Here is a 16,119-nt window from a genome sequence, read left to right on the forward strand (position 1 = left end):
TGATTTGAGAGTATTCAAGTGCCAGGAAGGAAATAAACAAGGTACCATGTTAGAGACTATTGCAGGTGGGGGGTTCCTTTTATTTTTATTAAAAATTTTTTTTTGTTTTCCTTTTTTAAATTAATTTCTGCCTTTATTCCATTGTTAAGTGGGGAGTTCTTTGGGATTGGTAGCCTACTGCTTTCTTCCTTTAGTTTGGATAAGCAAACTCATGGTAGAAAAGCAGTTCTAGCCGGGTGCGGTGGCTCAAGCCTGTAATCCCAGCATCTTTGGGAGGCCGAGGCGGGTGGATCACGAGCTCAAGAGATCGAGACCATCCTGGTCAACATGGTGAAACCCCGTCTCTACTAAAAATACAAAAATTAGCTGGGCATGGTGGTGCGTGCCTGTAATCCCAGCTACTCAGGAGGCTGAGGCAGGAGAATTGCCTGAACCCAGGAGGTGGAGGTTGCGGTAAGCCGAGATCGCGCCATTGCACTCCAGCCTGGGTAACATGAGTGAAACTCCGTCTCAAAAAAAAAAAAAGAAAAACAGTACTCAGAAAAAGTACAGGGAAAGCATTATTCAGAGTGGCATTATAGGTTACTGGTTAATGCAGTCTTTAAGATATTAATGTTCCCCAGGTGCAGCGGCTCAGGGCATGGTAATCCCAGCACTTTGGGAGGCTGAGGTGGGTAGGTCACGAGGTCAGGTGATCGAGACCATGCTGGCCAACACAGTAAAACGCCGTCTCTACTAAAAATACAAAATATTAGCTGCGTGTGGTGGCCCATGCCTGTAGTCCCAGCTACTCCGGAGGCTGAGGCAGGAGAATTGCTTGCGTCCAGGAGGCGGAGGTTGCAGTGAGCCAAGATTATGTCACTGCTCTATGGCCTGGCGCCTGACGAAAGAGCAATACTCTGTCTCAAACAAACAAACAAAACCAGATACTAATGTTAATGAAGAGTTAGGAAATAAAATGTTACTCTTCATAATTTTAAACTGCTATCAACTTAAATGAATGAGCTAGGATAGTTTCCCCATTTGGTTAGGAAGCTGCTGACATGGGGCTGTGATTATCCTGTTCCAGTGTAATTTGAGCCTTATGTATTTATTTCTTCCTCAGGTAGAGGCCTGAATTTTGAACTTTGTTCTACCTACATCCAGCTGCCTGAAGGTACTTAATGATCACATGACCCTGGACATGGATGCTGTCCTGTCGGATTTTGTCCGTTCCACAGGAGCAGAGCCAGGGCTGGCGCGAGATCTCCTAGAAGGTGAGGAGTCGTAGGGGAGAATGAGAAAAGAATAAGTAAAATGGGTATTTATCATTAGGATGATTTGGAACATTTAAGGTGATCAGAAAGATACCCTGTGTATGGTAGGCCTTACAGTTAATTCTAATGATATACTTGTGTATAACCCATCATAATTTAAAAATTTAAAATCCCTTTTTCACATTGAACTTCCTGGTATAGCTTTTTCCACTTGATGCTCAGGCAATGCAAGTGAAAATTTATATTCGTACATTACAAACATTATTTTATTTTATTTGTTTATTTTTTTGAGACAGAGTCTTGCTCTGTTGCCCAGGCTGGAGTGTAGTGACATGATCTTGGCTCACTGCAACTTCTGCCTTCCAGGTTCAAGCAATTCTCCTGTCTCAGCCTCCCGAGTAGCTGGGATTACAGGTGCCCACCACCACACATGGCTGATTTTTGTATTTTTTAGGAGAGACAAGGGTTCACCATGTTGGCCAGGCTGGTCTTGAACTCCATACCTCAAGGGATCTGCCTGCCTCGGCCTCCCAAATTGCTGGGATTACAGGCGTGAGCCACCGTACTCTGCCTAAAAACATAACTTTAGATCTGTAAGACTTCCTCTTTATATGTAAGTGACTTCAGGGTTTTCATGCTTGGGATCATCCATGGTTTTCTTTCTTTATGTAACATATATTATGGGTAATTCTATGTTGAGTGAATCAATTTAATGTTTTCATTTTGCTGCTTTTGTTTACTTATATTTTTATATACATAAGTTTGAATGTTCTAAACTTTAAGATCCTAAAGTGTTAGAATCATGTCCCTAGGATTCTTCATTTAGAGTCACAAATAATAGAAGAAAATATGAAAATATAATGACACAAACAGGCAGGCCTATATATATAATGACACAAACAGGCAGGCCTATGGGGAAGGGGCAGGTTCTTAGCATACATAGGTAATATTTTAAATTGTCAGCCCTTAGCAAGATGTCACAATTTGACATTTGCTTGGCTACCTGTGAGAAGAGCATGAATTTGGAAACAGAAGATCAGGGTTTACATTCCAGTTTACTAATTCAGTACAACTTTGCCCTTAATTTGCATTTTCAGTTTCATCTCCTACTACTTTTCCCTGTACTTCCTGTGCTCCAGCCAGGCCCGACTTGTGACCTCTCGGTGATCATGTCAGGTTACTTCCTCAGTCTGCTACATTTCTTTCCTCTATTGTTCTCCTCATCCTTCAACATTCAGCTCAAATGTTTCCTCTTTCATAAAATCCTTAACCTTTCTACATTCCTCTTACAAGATATGTTGAACACTTAAGAATGTTCAATGTGTGCATAGTACTTGAAGATACTTTATTCTCACAACCACCCTAAAATAAAGTTTTATTATCCTGGAGTTATAATTTTAAAACCTGAGGCTCAGTGAAGTAGGATTTGAACCTAGGCAATCTAGTTTTGGAATATGGCTCTAAACAATTACGTTACAAATTATTGCTAGCGTGCAGGCACACACACACTCTCTCTCTCTCTTTCTCACATGCTGTGAAAGAAATGTTGAGGCTGCTGTGAGAGTGAAGCGAGAACCCTAACTTAGATCTAGAGGGCAGGAAAGCCTTTTCTGAGGAGTGATTTTTAAGCCAAGCCCTGAAGGACAAGTAGGAGTAGCAAGACAAAGGATGTAGAAGAGAGTGTTTATGTGGAATAAACAGCTTATGCAAGGGCCCTAAGTTGCAAGAGAGTTTGGCTCATTGGAAAAACTATTAATAATTGTGATATTAAGAATGGTGCAAGAGGCCGGGCACAGTGGTTCTTGCCTGTGATCCCAGAACTTTGGGAGGGTGAGGTAGACAGATCACCTGAGGTTGGGAGTTTGAGACCAGCCTGACCAACATGGAGAAACCCTGTCTTTACTAAAAATACAAAATTAGACAGGCGTGGTGGTGCATGCCTGTAATCCCAGCTACTTGAGAGGCTGAGTCAAGAGAATTGCTTGAACCCGGGAGGCAGAGTTTGCAGTAAGCTAAGATTGCACCATTGCACTCCAGCCTGGGCAACAAGAGCGAAACTCCATCTCAAAAAAACAAAAAACAAAAAACGGTGCAAGAGCGGTAGGCAGCTGGTTAGACAGGCAGGAAGCAGAAAATAGGGGCTCTAGCCAGGTATGATGGCATTCACTGTAATCCCAGCTACCTGGGAGGCCGAGGTGGGAGGATTGCTTGAACCCAGGAATTTGAGACCAGCCTGGGCAACATAGCAAGACCAAAAAAAAAAAAGAAAGAAAAAAAGAGGCCAGGTGTGGTGGCTCATGCCTGTAATCGCAGCGCTTTAGGGGCTGAGAGGCAGGTGATCACCTGAGGTAAGGAGTTTGAGACCAGCCTGGCCAACATGGTGAAACCCCGTCTCTACTAAAACTACAAAAATTAGCTGGGCGTGGTGACGTTACCTGTCATTCCAGCTGTTCGGGAGGCTGAGGCAGGAGAATCGCTTGAACCCAGGAAGCAGAGGCTGCAGTGAGCTGAGATTGTACTGCTGTACTCCAGCCTGGATGACAGAGTGAGACTGTCTCAAAAAAAAAAAAAAAAAGAAAAAGAAAAAGAAAAAAGAAAAGGGCTGGGCGCAGTGGCTCATGCCTATAATCCCAGCACTTTGGGAGGCCTAGGTGAGTAGATCACGAGGGCAGGAGTTCGAGACCAGCCTGGCCAAGATGGTGAAACTCCATCTCTACTAAAAATACAAAAATTGGCCAGGTATGGTGGTAGATGCCTGTAATTCCAGCTGAGATAATGCCACTGCACTCTAGCCTGGCAACAGAGCAAGACTCCGTCTCACAAAAAAAAAAAAAAAAAAGAGAGACTGGGCGTGGTGGCTTACGCCTGTAATCCCAGCACTTTGGGAGGCCAAGTGGGTGGATCACAAGTTCAGGAGATTGAGACCATCCTGGCTAACACGGTGAAACCCTGTCTCCATTAAAAATATAAAAAGTTAGCCAGGCCTGGTGGCATGGGTCTGTAGTCCCAGCTACTCGGGGGGCTGAGACAGGAGAATTGCTTGAACCTGGGAGGCAGAGGTTGCAGTGAGCTGAGATCGCACCACTGCACTCCAGCCTGGCTACAGATCGAGACTCTGTCTCAAGAAAAAAAAAAAAAAAAAAAAAAAAAAAAAGAATGATGCAGGGCTTTTATAGGCCATGATGAGGAATTTAAATTTTATTCTAGGTTCACTAGGAAACTAGTGAAAGATTTTTATCAGGGGAGTGACATGATTGGCTTTGAGTTTTTAACAGTACTTGTAGAGAACTCTGTGGCCAGAGAAGAAGTGATTAAAACAGGAATATTGGCTGGGCATGGTGGCTCACGCCTGTAATCCCAGTACTTTGGGAGGCTGAGGTGGGCGGATTGCCTGAGGTCAGGAGTTCGAGACCAGCCTGGCCAACATGGTGAAACCCTATCTCTACTAAAAATACAAAAATTAACTGGGCGTGGTGGCACACGCCTGTTATTCCAGTTACTTGAGAGACTGAGAGAGGAGAATCGTTTGAACCCAGGAGGCAGAGGTTGCAGTGAGCCGAGATAGTGCCACTGCACTCCAGCCTGGGCGACAGCAAGACTGGGTCTTAAAAGAAAGGAAAAAAAAAAAGTTAACTAATTGTATTGCAATAGGACTGTTTGGCTTTTGTTTTGTTTTGTTTGAGATAGGGTCCCACTTTGTCATCCAGGCTGAGTGCAGTTGTGTGATCTTAGCTCACTGCAACCTCTGCCTCCTGGGCTCAAGTGATCCTCCCACCTCAGCTTCCTGAGTAGCTAAGACCACAAGCGCACACCATCACACCTGGCTAATAGGACTGTTCAATACTGATAATTGAAAAGAAGAGAAAGAAATCAAAAGCTAACTGGTTGTAGAGCAAAGAGATTAGAAGCAGAGAGATCAGATAGAGAGTTCCTTCCTAAAAGATCAAAGACTAAGTAAAGATTATGAGGACCTGAATTAGGGCAGAGGCAATAAAAATGGATAATAAGAAATGGATTTGAGAGATGTTTTAGGGGTACAAACAACCATGAAGATTGTGTGATCTGAGGAAATGTGAGGAGCTGAAAATGACTGAAGTTTCAGGGCCTGGAGGGATTGTGATGCCATGACTGATTTAGGAAACATAGGAAGAGGAGAAGCAGCAAGCTTTGGGAAAGAAACTGATGGATATCCAATTTGGCCCTGTGGATTGTTAGGAGGACCTGATTTTTAGGAGATTTGCAGATAGTTGGAAATATAGATTTGATCCTCAAGGCAGATGTCACTCATTCATGCATTGATTCAGGATAAGAGTTCTCCATTAATTTAGCAAATATTTATTGCATGACTACTATGTGCCAGGTACTGTTCTAGATGCCTAAAACAAAATAAACAAAATGTTCTAGCAGGAGAGTGAGTCAATAAACAACAAACATGATAACTAACTAAATTATAAAGCATATTATAAGCTGTCAAGTGCTATGGAAGAGAGTAAAGGGAATGATGAGGTGGTTGTGATTTTTAATTGGGTAGTCAGGGTAGACCTTACCAACAATGTGATGTTTAAGCAAATCCCTAAAGCTGATGAGGAGCTGTCTGTGTGGATATATTGGGGAAAGAGCCTTCTAGGTAGAGGGAATAGTCAGTGGAAAGGCCCTAGAGTAGGAGTGGACTTAGCATGTTCTAGGAACAGCAAGGTCAGTGGTGACTGGAACAGAGTGAGCAAAGGGAGTCAGAACAATTGGCTAACACAATGCTTTAGAAGGAAAATCATCAGTAATGATTTAGAAGTAAAATTTTAAGTAAACCAAGCACTGTTCTAAGTGCTTTCAACTTATTTAATCTTCGTAACAACTCTGCCAGGTAAGCACTGTTACTGTCACCTGCATTTTCACAGATAAGGAAATTGAAGCACAGTGAAGAGGTAGAAAAGTAGGCCAGAACGTAGAAAGCCTTGAGTTTCAGGCAAAAGAGACTAAGTTTTATTCTGTAGGCAGTGGTAAGCCATTAAAAATCTTGATTATTGAACTAAAATGATCATAACTGTGCTTTAGAAAGATTAATCTCATGGAATTCTTTGGAATGGATTGGAGGTAGGACAATAGCTGACAGGAATTGAATTAAGGCGGTAGCAGATGGAATAGAACAAGAAAGAAGTGTGAGTAATTATACAATGCTTATTTATTGAATGATTTAACTGGAGAAAGCATCAGAAAAATCCATTATGACAAATCTATCATCAAAGGTCATTTCTTTTTCTTTTTCCTTTTTTTTTTTGAGATGGAGTTTCACTCATGTTACCCAGGCTGGAGTGCAGTGGCACGATCTCGGCTCACTGCAACCTCCGCCTCCTGGGTTCAGGCAATTCTCCTGCCTCAGCCTCCCGAGCAGCTGGGATCACAGGCACGCACTACCATGCCCAGCTAATTTTTTGTATTTTTAATAGAGACGGGGTTTCACCATGTTGACCAGGATGGTCTTGATCTCTTGACCTCATGATCCACCCGCCTCGGCCTCCCAAAGTGCTGGGATTACAGGCTTGAGCCACTGCGCCCGGCAGGTCATTTCTTTAGTAGAATGGTGATTCTTAAATTTGGGGGAAATATAATTTCCTTCGATAAGTGGATGATAGCTATAAACTCTTCCACTAGAAAATGCACAAGCCCATGATCTTCTATGCAGGATCAGTGTTTAGGACACATTAGAGTACATGTAGGCTAAGAACCTCTTTGGATCTCAGAAATAGGGGACCTGCGCTTGAGTCCTGCTGGGTATAGTGTGAATTAGCTGACTTTGGGCAAATAATTTACTTCTCTAGGCTTTGTTTTCTTTATCTGTAAAAGGAAGTTTTAATTTTAGGTTACTAGATCTTTAAGGGCTCTTTTAGTTCAGGGGGACAAAGTTTCTATCTTCATGGAGGTTACTTATGAAATAGACAACAAATAAGTAAGTAAGTGCATTAGATAAATTAGATTGAAGTGTTAAAAAAATTAAAACAGCGTAAGGAAAAGAACCATGATTGAAATGTGCATGCGTATATGCTTGCTGGTTTTGATGGGATAGTTAGTGTGATCTTTGTGTCTCTCCCTCCAGTTTCTCTATACTCTGGGTGCACAGTTCCCTTTTTGCTTTGTCTCCTGACAGGAAAGAATTGGGATGTGAGTGCTGCCCTCAGTGATTTTGAACAGCTACGTCAAGTCCATGCTGGGAACCTACCTCCATCCTTTAGTGAAGGAAGTGGTGGCTCCAGGACCCCTGAAAAAGGATTTTCTGACAGAGAGCCTACTCGCCCTCCCCGTCCCATCCTACAACGGCAGGATGACATCGTTCAAGGTACTGGGGTGACTGGGGAATGTTTCTGTATATGGAGTAGGAAGGGAGTGGACTGTTAAATGGAGTCATAAAGTCTAGTGATCAATTGGAGGTGATTCTGTTTTTTCCCCTCCTCCCAGCTGAACCCAGATTGAGGTGGCCTCAGTCTGCCTGGGTGCTTCAGTCCCTCACTGTGTCTCTGCATCTTTAGTGTTACGCTGTATAAAAGCCTTCCTCAGATACTGTGAAAGAAATAGAGGAAGGAGGATAACAGTGTGCTTGTTGATAGAAAGTTCACATAAAGGTAGAACTGAAAGAGTTCCTACCTCTTTGGGGGGTAATTTGTTAATATTTCCCAATATCTTGTCAAAATTAAAATGTACACTCTTTGACTCAGCAATTTCATATCTAGGAGTTTATCATATATGTGTATGTGTACATATATATCCTTTAAATAAAGAAATACATAGGCAGGGCGTGGTGGCTCACTCTTGTAATCCCAGCACTTTGGGACACCGGGGTGGGCAGATCACCTGAGGTCTGAGACCAGCCTGGTCAACATGGTGAAACCCCATCTCTATTAAAAATAGAAACATGAGCTGGGCATGGTGGTGCAGTCCTGTAATCCCAGCTACTCTTGAGGCTGAGGCAGAAGAATCACTTGAACCTGGGAGGCAGAGGTTGCAGTGAGCTGAGATTGTGCCACTACGCTCCAGCCTGGCGACAGAGCAAGACTCCATCTCAAAATAAATAAATAAATAAATAAATAAATACAAATTTTAAAAGGTACATAAATGCAGTAGATAAGGATATTGACAGCAGCATTATTTTACAGTAATTAAATCTTGAAACTTTTTTTTTTCTTAAGGCAATCCATCTGCCTTGGCCCCCTGAAGTGCTGGGATTATAGGTGTGAGCCACCACACCTGGCTCTGAAAACATTTAATGTCCATTAGTAAAGGAGTGGTTAAGTAAATTGTAATCATCCATATTGTGTAATACTCTGCAGTCATTAGAAAGAATTAGGTAGAACTTGGTGCACTGTTTTTTGTTTGTTTGTTTTTTGTTTTTTGTTTTTTTTTTTGAGACGGAGTTTCACTCATGTTACCCAGGCTGGAGTGCAATGGCGCGATCTCAGCTCACCGCAACCTCCGCCTCCTGGGTTCAGGCAATTCTCCTGCCTCAGCCTCCTGAGTAGCTGGGATTACAGGCACGCACCACCATGCCCAGCTAATTTTTTGTATTTTTAGTAGAGACGGGGTTTCACCATGTTGACCAGGATGGTCTCAATCTCTTGACCTCGTGATCCACCTGCCTTGGCCTCCCAAAATGCTGGGATTATAGGCTTGAGCCACCGCGCCTGGCCTTGTTTTGGAAAAATTTCTAAAATCGATTCAGAAAGGGACTGGGTGTGGTGGCTCATGCCTGTAATCCCAGTACTTTGGGAGGTCAAGGCTGGTGGATCATCTGAGGTCAGGAGTTCAAGACCAGCCTGGCCAACATGGTGAAACCCTGTCTCTGCTAAAATTACAAAAATTAGTACACACCTGTAATCCCAGCTACTTGGGAGGCTGAGGCAGGAGAATTGCTTGAGCCAGGAGGCAGAGGTTGCAGTGAGCCGAGATTGCGCCACCGCACTCCAGCCTGGGTGACAGAGACACTACATGAAAAAACAAAAGTTTTCTGAAAGGTAAGACACAATGCAATGTATGTAGCATACAGTGCACTCTCATTTGTGTTTTAAAAGATGATTTTAGCCGGGCACAGTGGCTCACACCTGTAATCCCAGAACTTTGGGAGGCTGAGGCGGGCAGATTACCTGAGGTCGGCAGTTTGAGACCAGCCTGACCAACATGGAGAAACCCCATCTCTACTAAAAACACAAAATTAGCTGTGCATGGTGGCGCATGCCTGTAATCCCAGTTACTCAGGAGGCTGAATCAGGAGAACTGCTTGAACCCAGGAGGCAGAGGTGTCAGTGAGCCAAGATTGCACCATTGTACTCCAGCCTGGGCAACAAGAGCGAAACTCCATCTCAAAAAAAAAAAAAAAAAAATTGAAAGCTATATATGCACAAAAATTTCTAGAAGGATACAAAAGTTTGCCCCTCAGGAAGGGATCAGGAATTTTGAATGAAAAGAAGACTTCCTTGTGAAATCATTTTATACCTTTTGATAGTATATGGATTTTTTTTAATCATAGGCACATGGTACTTTTTTAAGGCAGGGTCTTGCTCTATTTCCCAAGGCTGGAGTGAGGCTGGTGGAACATAGCTCCCAAGTAGCTGGGACCATGGGCACGCACCACCTCACCTAGCTAAATTTTTGATTCTTTGTAGAAATGAGGTCTCACTCTGTTGCCCAGGCTGATCTAGAGCTCCTGGGCTCAAATGATCCCTCCACCTTGGCTTTCCAAAGTTTTGGGATTACAGGTGTAAGCCACCATGGCCAGCCTATGTGGTAGTTTCAGAATACCTAAAAAATATTTTTAAGGTGGGCGTGGTGGCTCACGCCTGTAATCACAGCACTTTGGGAGGCCAAGGCTGGCAGGTCACTTTGAGGCCAGGAGTTTGAGGAGACCAGCATGGCCAACATGGAGAAACTCCGTCTCTACTAAAAATACAAAAAAACATTTGCTGGGCATGTTGGCACGTGCCTGTAATTCTGGCTACTCAGGAGGCTGAGGCAGGAGAATCGCTTGAACCTGGGAGGCGGAGGTTGCAGTGAGTCAAGATTGCAGCACTGCACTCTAGCCTGAGTGACAGAGCAAGACTCCATCTCAAAGAACAAAAACAAGGCCAGCACAGTGGTTCACACCTGTAATCCTAAAACTTTGGGAGGCCAAGGCGGGTGGATCTCCTGAGTTCGAGACCAGCCTGGCCAACATAGTGAAACCCCATCTTTACTAAAAATTCAAAAATTAGCTGGGCATGGTGGTGGGCACCTGTAATCCCAGGTACTCAGGAGGCTGAGGCAGGAGAGTTGCTTGAACCCTGGAGGCAGAGGTTGCAGTGAGCTGAGATCACACTATTGCGCTTCAGCCTGCGCAACAAGGGTGAAGCTCTGTCTCAAAAAGAAAAACAAAAAACAAAACTAAAAAATATTTTTAAAATAAAATTAGTTTAGATAACTCAGTTTATTTTGTGCATCATCTCTGGCAAATACTGTATTAAGAGGCTACGCAACATGCTTTTGAAATTTTTCCCCCTGTGGATCATCATTAAATCATTACATAACTGAAGCCATGCAAATGAACTGTAATACTACGTTGAACAAATTGTACTTACAGTGGAATATCTGCTTGGGAATTACAAGTGTCATGTGTTCGAAACAAATGAAATGATATGGGGTACTGTCTACATTATTGTTCTCCTCTATAGACTGTTTAAGAACTGAGTGTCCCTATGAATTTCTGATAAATATGAGTATTGAGAAAAGTTTTGGTAAGCAATATAAGTAAATGTTATTGATGTAGGAAGAAAGCTCCCAAATGTGTAAGATACGTTGTTTATTTTATTTTATTTTGAGATGGGGTTTCTCTCTATTGTCCAGGCTGGAATGCAGTGGTACAATCTCAGGTCACTGCAGCCTCCACCTCTCAGGTTTAAGCAATTCTCCTACCTCAGCCTCCCAAGGGATTACAGGGGTGCACCACCACACTGGCTAATTTTTGTATTTTTAGTAGACACTGGGTTTTGCCATGTTGGCCAGGCTGGTCTCGAACTCCTGACCTCAGGTGATCCACCCACCTCAGCCTCCCAAAGGATTTTCTTTTCTATAATGGAAAAAGGTTTCCATTATAGAAAAGTGCTTTCCAGGACCTTGAGAATTACCAGAGAGATTATTTGACAAACTCCAGTGAAACCTCACTTCCGTTATTCCCTTCTCCTCTCACCAAACAATGACGAACTTGCTAAATGAATGGGTCCCTATCACATTGGGAAATGCAAGTGGAGGAAGACAGAGTTAGAGGGAGGGGAAGACGAGGCAAATTCCAGACAAAAGTAGAAAGAGAAATGGATAGTTGGTGCTAATGTGAGTGCCTGCAAAATATTTTCTATATTTCTCCAAACAATTGGCTTCAGAAAAAGGGTTGTGAAATTCACCAGTCAGTTAGACTTAGTTTTTCTCTGACTATAAACCCTGTTGAGAGGTAACTATCAGCACATCAACTGGAGAGTTCTTCAAGTGGGCTGTGTATGTTCTAAGGTGACTCCATTTCTCATTGCAGAAAAACGCCTGTCTAGGGGCATCTCCCACGCCAGCTCCAGCATTGTTTCCCTGGCCCGGTCCCATGTCTCCTCCAATGGTGGGGGTGGGGGGAGCAATGAGCACCCCCTGGAAATGCCCATCTGTGCCTTCCAGCTTCCAGATCTTACTGTGTATAATGAAGACTTCCGCAGCTTCATAGAGAGAGATCTCATTGAGCAGTCCATGCTGGTCGCCTTGGAACAGGCAGGTCAGTGAGTGCTTCCTTTCCCATGCTTTGCCGCCTCTACTCTCCACCTACAGGCAACCAGATGGACGGTCTGGGCTTGATCAGTAGCGTCCAGTTGTGGATCAGTAGATCCAGTGTGTGATCTGATTGCAGTCAAAGTCAGGAGTCAGTGGGATGAACTTGTGCTGACGTTAAAGAAAGGATACAGATTAGATACTTTACCCTGGAAATTTCCTGTTTGTTGGAAGAGAAACCAGATACACATATGCAAAGGCCTAGGAATCAATACTTGAAATCAATGCATGAAAAAAATACAACTAATTATAATTGGCCCTGGAACACCCTTGTGAACAGAAATGGCTAATGCTGTAGATGATGCTCAGTACTGAACCTGTCCCCCCAAATTTATTTACCTTTGTAATTGTGTTTATCTTAAATTATTATTAAAATTGATTATTGTCATAGGTTGAGACAGCTGGAAGTTCTGGAAAAGCTTATCAGGCATTAAAATGCTTGCATGGGAGAAGAACTGGAGTTAGATGGGGGCATGAAAGGAAGGTTTTATTTTTCATTTTGTGACCTTCTAACCACATACATCTATTTGTAATTTTTTTTCTTTTTTCTTTTTTTTTCTGATAAGAAAGATTTCTTATTACCAGAAATTTGTAATTTTTTTTTTAAGATAATAAATTATCACCGCTGGGGAGATTATAAGCCACTTTTTCTTTAAGTAGTTCAAGAAACTAGGCTCCACAGTAGTTCAAGAAAACTTACACATCACTCATAAAATATCTTCCTCATGTAAATAATGGGTTGGCAACTGTGGGATGACTGTACAGAATTACGACTTATTTTCTTGGGTATTTTATGTACTTTGTCTTATTGCTTATGCTTTTTAAAGTCACACCCCACACATGCCGACATGCTGTCATATATGCAGATGGTACTCATAAGACACTTTAAATACATGCTTTGAGTTGTTTTTGTTTTGTTCATGATGGATTTTTGCTGAGCTTTGTTGCTGTAATATATACTGGTCTCCTGAGTGGAGGGAAGGAATCAGAGCCGGTCCTAGAAGTCAGCAGTTTCAACTTATGTCCTTGGCCTCGCCATTTAACCCAGGGTTTCTCAACCTTGGCACTATCGACATTTTGGTCTAGATAATTCTTTGTTTTGCAGGCTGCCTTGTGCATTATATCATGGTTAGCAGTATCCTTGGCCTCTACCCATTGGATGCCAGTAGGATTCCCCTACCAGTTGTGACATGCAAACAGATCTTCAGTGCCAGTGTCCCTTTGGGACAAAATTAATCTACTCACTGATCTAACCAATTGTGCTCACAAGTTTCTGACTGACTAAATATAAGTGAAAAAGATGTAAAGAGTAATCGAGTGATGGTTTTATTCTTGGTAGGCCTCCTAGAGGAGGCTGCTTTGGAGTCTGTTTTAGAAATACGGTGGGAAGGGCTTCATGGATAATCTACTCCTTTTTCTCCACTCTCTTCTTTCCACAGGGCGTTTGAACTGGTGGGTGAGTGTGGACCCCACCTGTCAGAGGCTGCTTCCTTTGGCAACAACTGGAGATGGGAACTGCCTCTTGCATGCAGCCTCCCTTGGTGAGTCTTCAAAGCAGTGCTCCATTCCCCTGCAGAAAGGAAGCAATTGAGTCAAATCTCGTGTGTAGGACTCCATCCAGACAACCTTGATCTTAGGCAGAAGTGATGGTTCAGATCAAGATTGTGCGTGCTTGCGTGTGTGTGTGTGTGTGTGTGTGTTTATGTGTTTATGTTGGCACAAGAGGAAATGGGAGTGAACCGTACTTTTGCTAGTTAGACAGTGAAGGAAGCACAGGTATTGGCTTGGGCCGGCTCTGAGAGCTGACCCAGGGAGTAACGAGTAGGAGCAAGCCAGCGATGTATAGCTAGATGTGTGTATGTGTTCAGTTCTACTTAATATTTATTCTTTTGGTATATGAAAAAGATATGGTTTTAGCAGTCCATTGTGACACACACTTACTTTATTTATTTACATATTTAGAGACCAAGTCTCGCTCTGTCAGAGTCTCGCTCTGTCACCAGGCTGGAATGCAGTGGTGCGTCTTGGCTCACTGCATCCTCTGCCTCTCAGGTTCAAGGGATTCTCCTGCCTCAGGCTTCCGAGTAGCAGGGACTGCAGGTTTGCACCACCACGCCCAGCTAATTTTGTATTTGTAGTAGAGAAGGGTTTCACCATATTGGCCAGGATGGTCTTGATCTCTTGACCTTGTGATCCGCCTGCCTCGGCCTCCCAAAGTGCTGGGACTATGGGCATGGGCCACTGTGCCCAGCCCATTTAGTTTTTGAGACAGAGTCTCACTCTGTTGCCCAGGTTGGACCTCTGCCCCTGGGTTCAAGTGATTCTCCTGCCTCAGCCTCTCAGGTATTCGTGATTACAGGTGGGAGCCATTGTGCTGTAAACAGGCTTAATAATTTAAAGTAAGGACTAGGCGCAGTGGCTACTGGCTCACACGTATAATCCCAACACTGTGGGAGGCCAAGGTGGGCAGATCACTTGAGGCTAGGAGTTCGAGACCAGCCTAGCCAACACGGTGAAACCCCGTCTCTACTAAAAGTAAAAAAAATTAGTGGGGCATGGTGGCGGGCACCTGTAATACAAGCTACTAGGGAGGCTGAGGCAGGAGAACCACTGAATCCAGGAGACGCAGAGGTTGTGGTGAGCCGAGATCACTGCATTCCAGCCTGGGCAATAGAGCAAGACTCTGTCTCAAAAAAAAAATGGCCGGGCGCGGTGGCTCAAGCCTGTAATCCCAGCACTTTGGGAGGCCAAGGCGGGTGGATCACGAGGTCAAGAGATCGAGACCATCCTGGTCAACATGGTGAAACCCCGTCTCTACTAAAAATACAAAAAAAAAATTAGCTGGGCATGGTGGCACGTGCCTGTAATCCCAGCTACTCAGGAGGCTGAGGCAGGAGAATTGCCTGAACCCAGGAGGCGGAGGTTGTGGTGAGCCGAGATCGTGCCATTGCTCTCCAGCCTGGGTAACAATAGCGAAACTCCGTCTCAAAAAAAAAGAAAAGAAAAAAAAAAAAGCCAATTTACAACTCAGTATATTATTTGCAGCCAGGTGCCATGGTTCACACTTGTAATCCCAACACTTTGGGAGGGTGAGGCTGGCGGGTCACTTGAGGCCAGGAGTAGGAGACCAGCCTGGCCAACATGGTGAAACCCTGTCTCTACTAAAAATACAAAAATTAGCAGAATCAAGCTGAGGTATCTTACCATTATACCTTCTTGCTACAGGGATGTGGGGTTTCCATGATCGAGACTTGATGCTGCGAAAAGCTTTGTATGCACTGATGGAGAAGGGAGTTGAGAAGGAAGCATTGAAAAGGCGCTGGAGGTGGCAGCAGACACAGCAGAATAAAGAGGTGGGAGAGCTTGGGTGGGAACACCTTGTTTCCTAAAGTTACCTAGCTGCCAGAGTCACCTGGTGCCTGCCAGAAGAAAATATTTCCAGGTGCTTAGGTCAGTGTGACTCACCTTATGATCCTGAAAATTGGAGAAAATGCAGTTGACACCATGGGGTAAATGCCTTCTTATATGGTCATGAGAACTGGTGATGGGCATAAGACCTACAGAGAGGTATCTAATATTATGCTTCTCCCCCAATAGGTGCTTTACAACTTTAGTGCAGTATTTTGTAAAATGAGTTATGGCAATTCTATAGATTTTTTTTTTTTTTTTTTTGCTTGTAATAAGGCTAGATCAATTTTTAAAGACTTGTGTTGCCAGCCCTTATAGGAATGTGAATGCTTAAAAATCTTCTTGGACATATATACTATTTGTTTTTTATATACTCAGTTTTAGTTTATTTTAAATTTTAAAAAGCATAAGGAGGCAGCATTCTAATCACACACAAACCTTTTTCATTGAGTTCGAACAGTTCTTCTCAGGAGTTTGACAAATGTTCAGGCTGCTTTTACATAAGGCAGTAACAGTGGATTGTTTGTACTTGCCCTCTCCATAACAGCGGTTGGGCAAACTATGGCTGTTCTGTTAAAAAAAAAAAAAAAAAACCTGGGCGTGGTGGCTCACGCCCGTAATCCTAGCACTTTGG

At 43.4% G+C, this 16,119-nt stretch overlaps 1 protein-coding gene across 3 annotated transcripts in view; it reads left to right on the plus strand.

Annotated features, from left to right (window-relative positions):
* OTUD7B (OTU deubiquitinase 7B) overlaps positions 1-16,119 on the plus strand; it is a 64,336-nt gene that overhangs the window by 33,518 nt on the left and 14,699 nt on the right. For 2 of the 3 annotated variants that reach the window (XM_032267388.1, XM_032267389.1), the window contains exons 2-6: positions 1,106-1,256; positions 7,399-7,587; positions 11,797-12,024; positions 13,517-13,618; positions 15,303-15,430. In XM_032267388.1, coding sequence (XP_032123279.1) covers positions 1,172-1,256; positions 7,399-7,587; positions 11,797-12,024; positions 13,517-13,618; positions 15,303-15,430 — 732 coding nt within the window. In that variant the 5' untranslated portion in view covers positions 1,106-1,171. The remainder of the gene's footprint in view (positions 1-1,105; positions 1,257-7,398; positions 7,588-11,796; positions 12,025-13,516; positions 13,619-15,302; positions 15,431-16,119) is intronic. The other variant, XM_032267390.1, reaches the window with a different exon arrangement.

Source organism: Sapajus apella, unplaced genomic scaffold, assembly GCF_009761245.1.
Source record: "Sapajus apella isolate SASKATOON/1434 unplaced genomic scaffold, GSC_monkey_1.0 scaffold169, whole genome shotgun sequence".
NCBI lineage: Eukaryota > Metazoa > Chordata > Mammalia > Primates > Cebidae > Sapajus > Sapajus apella.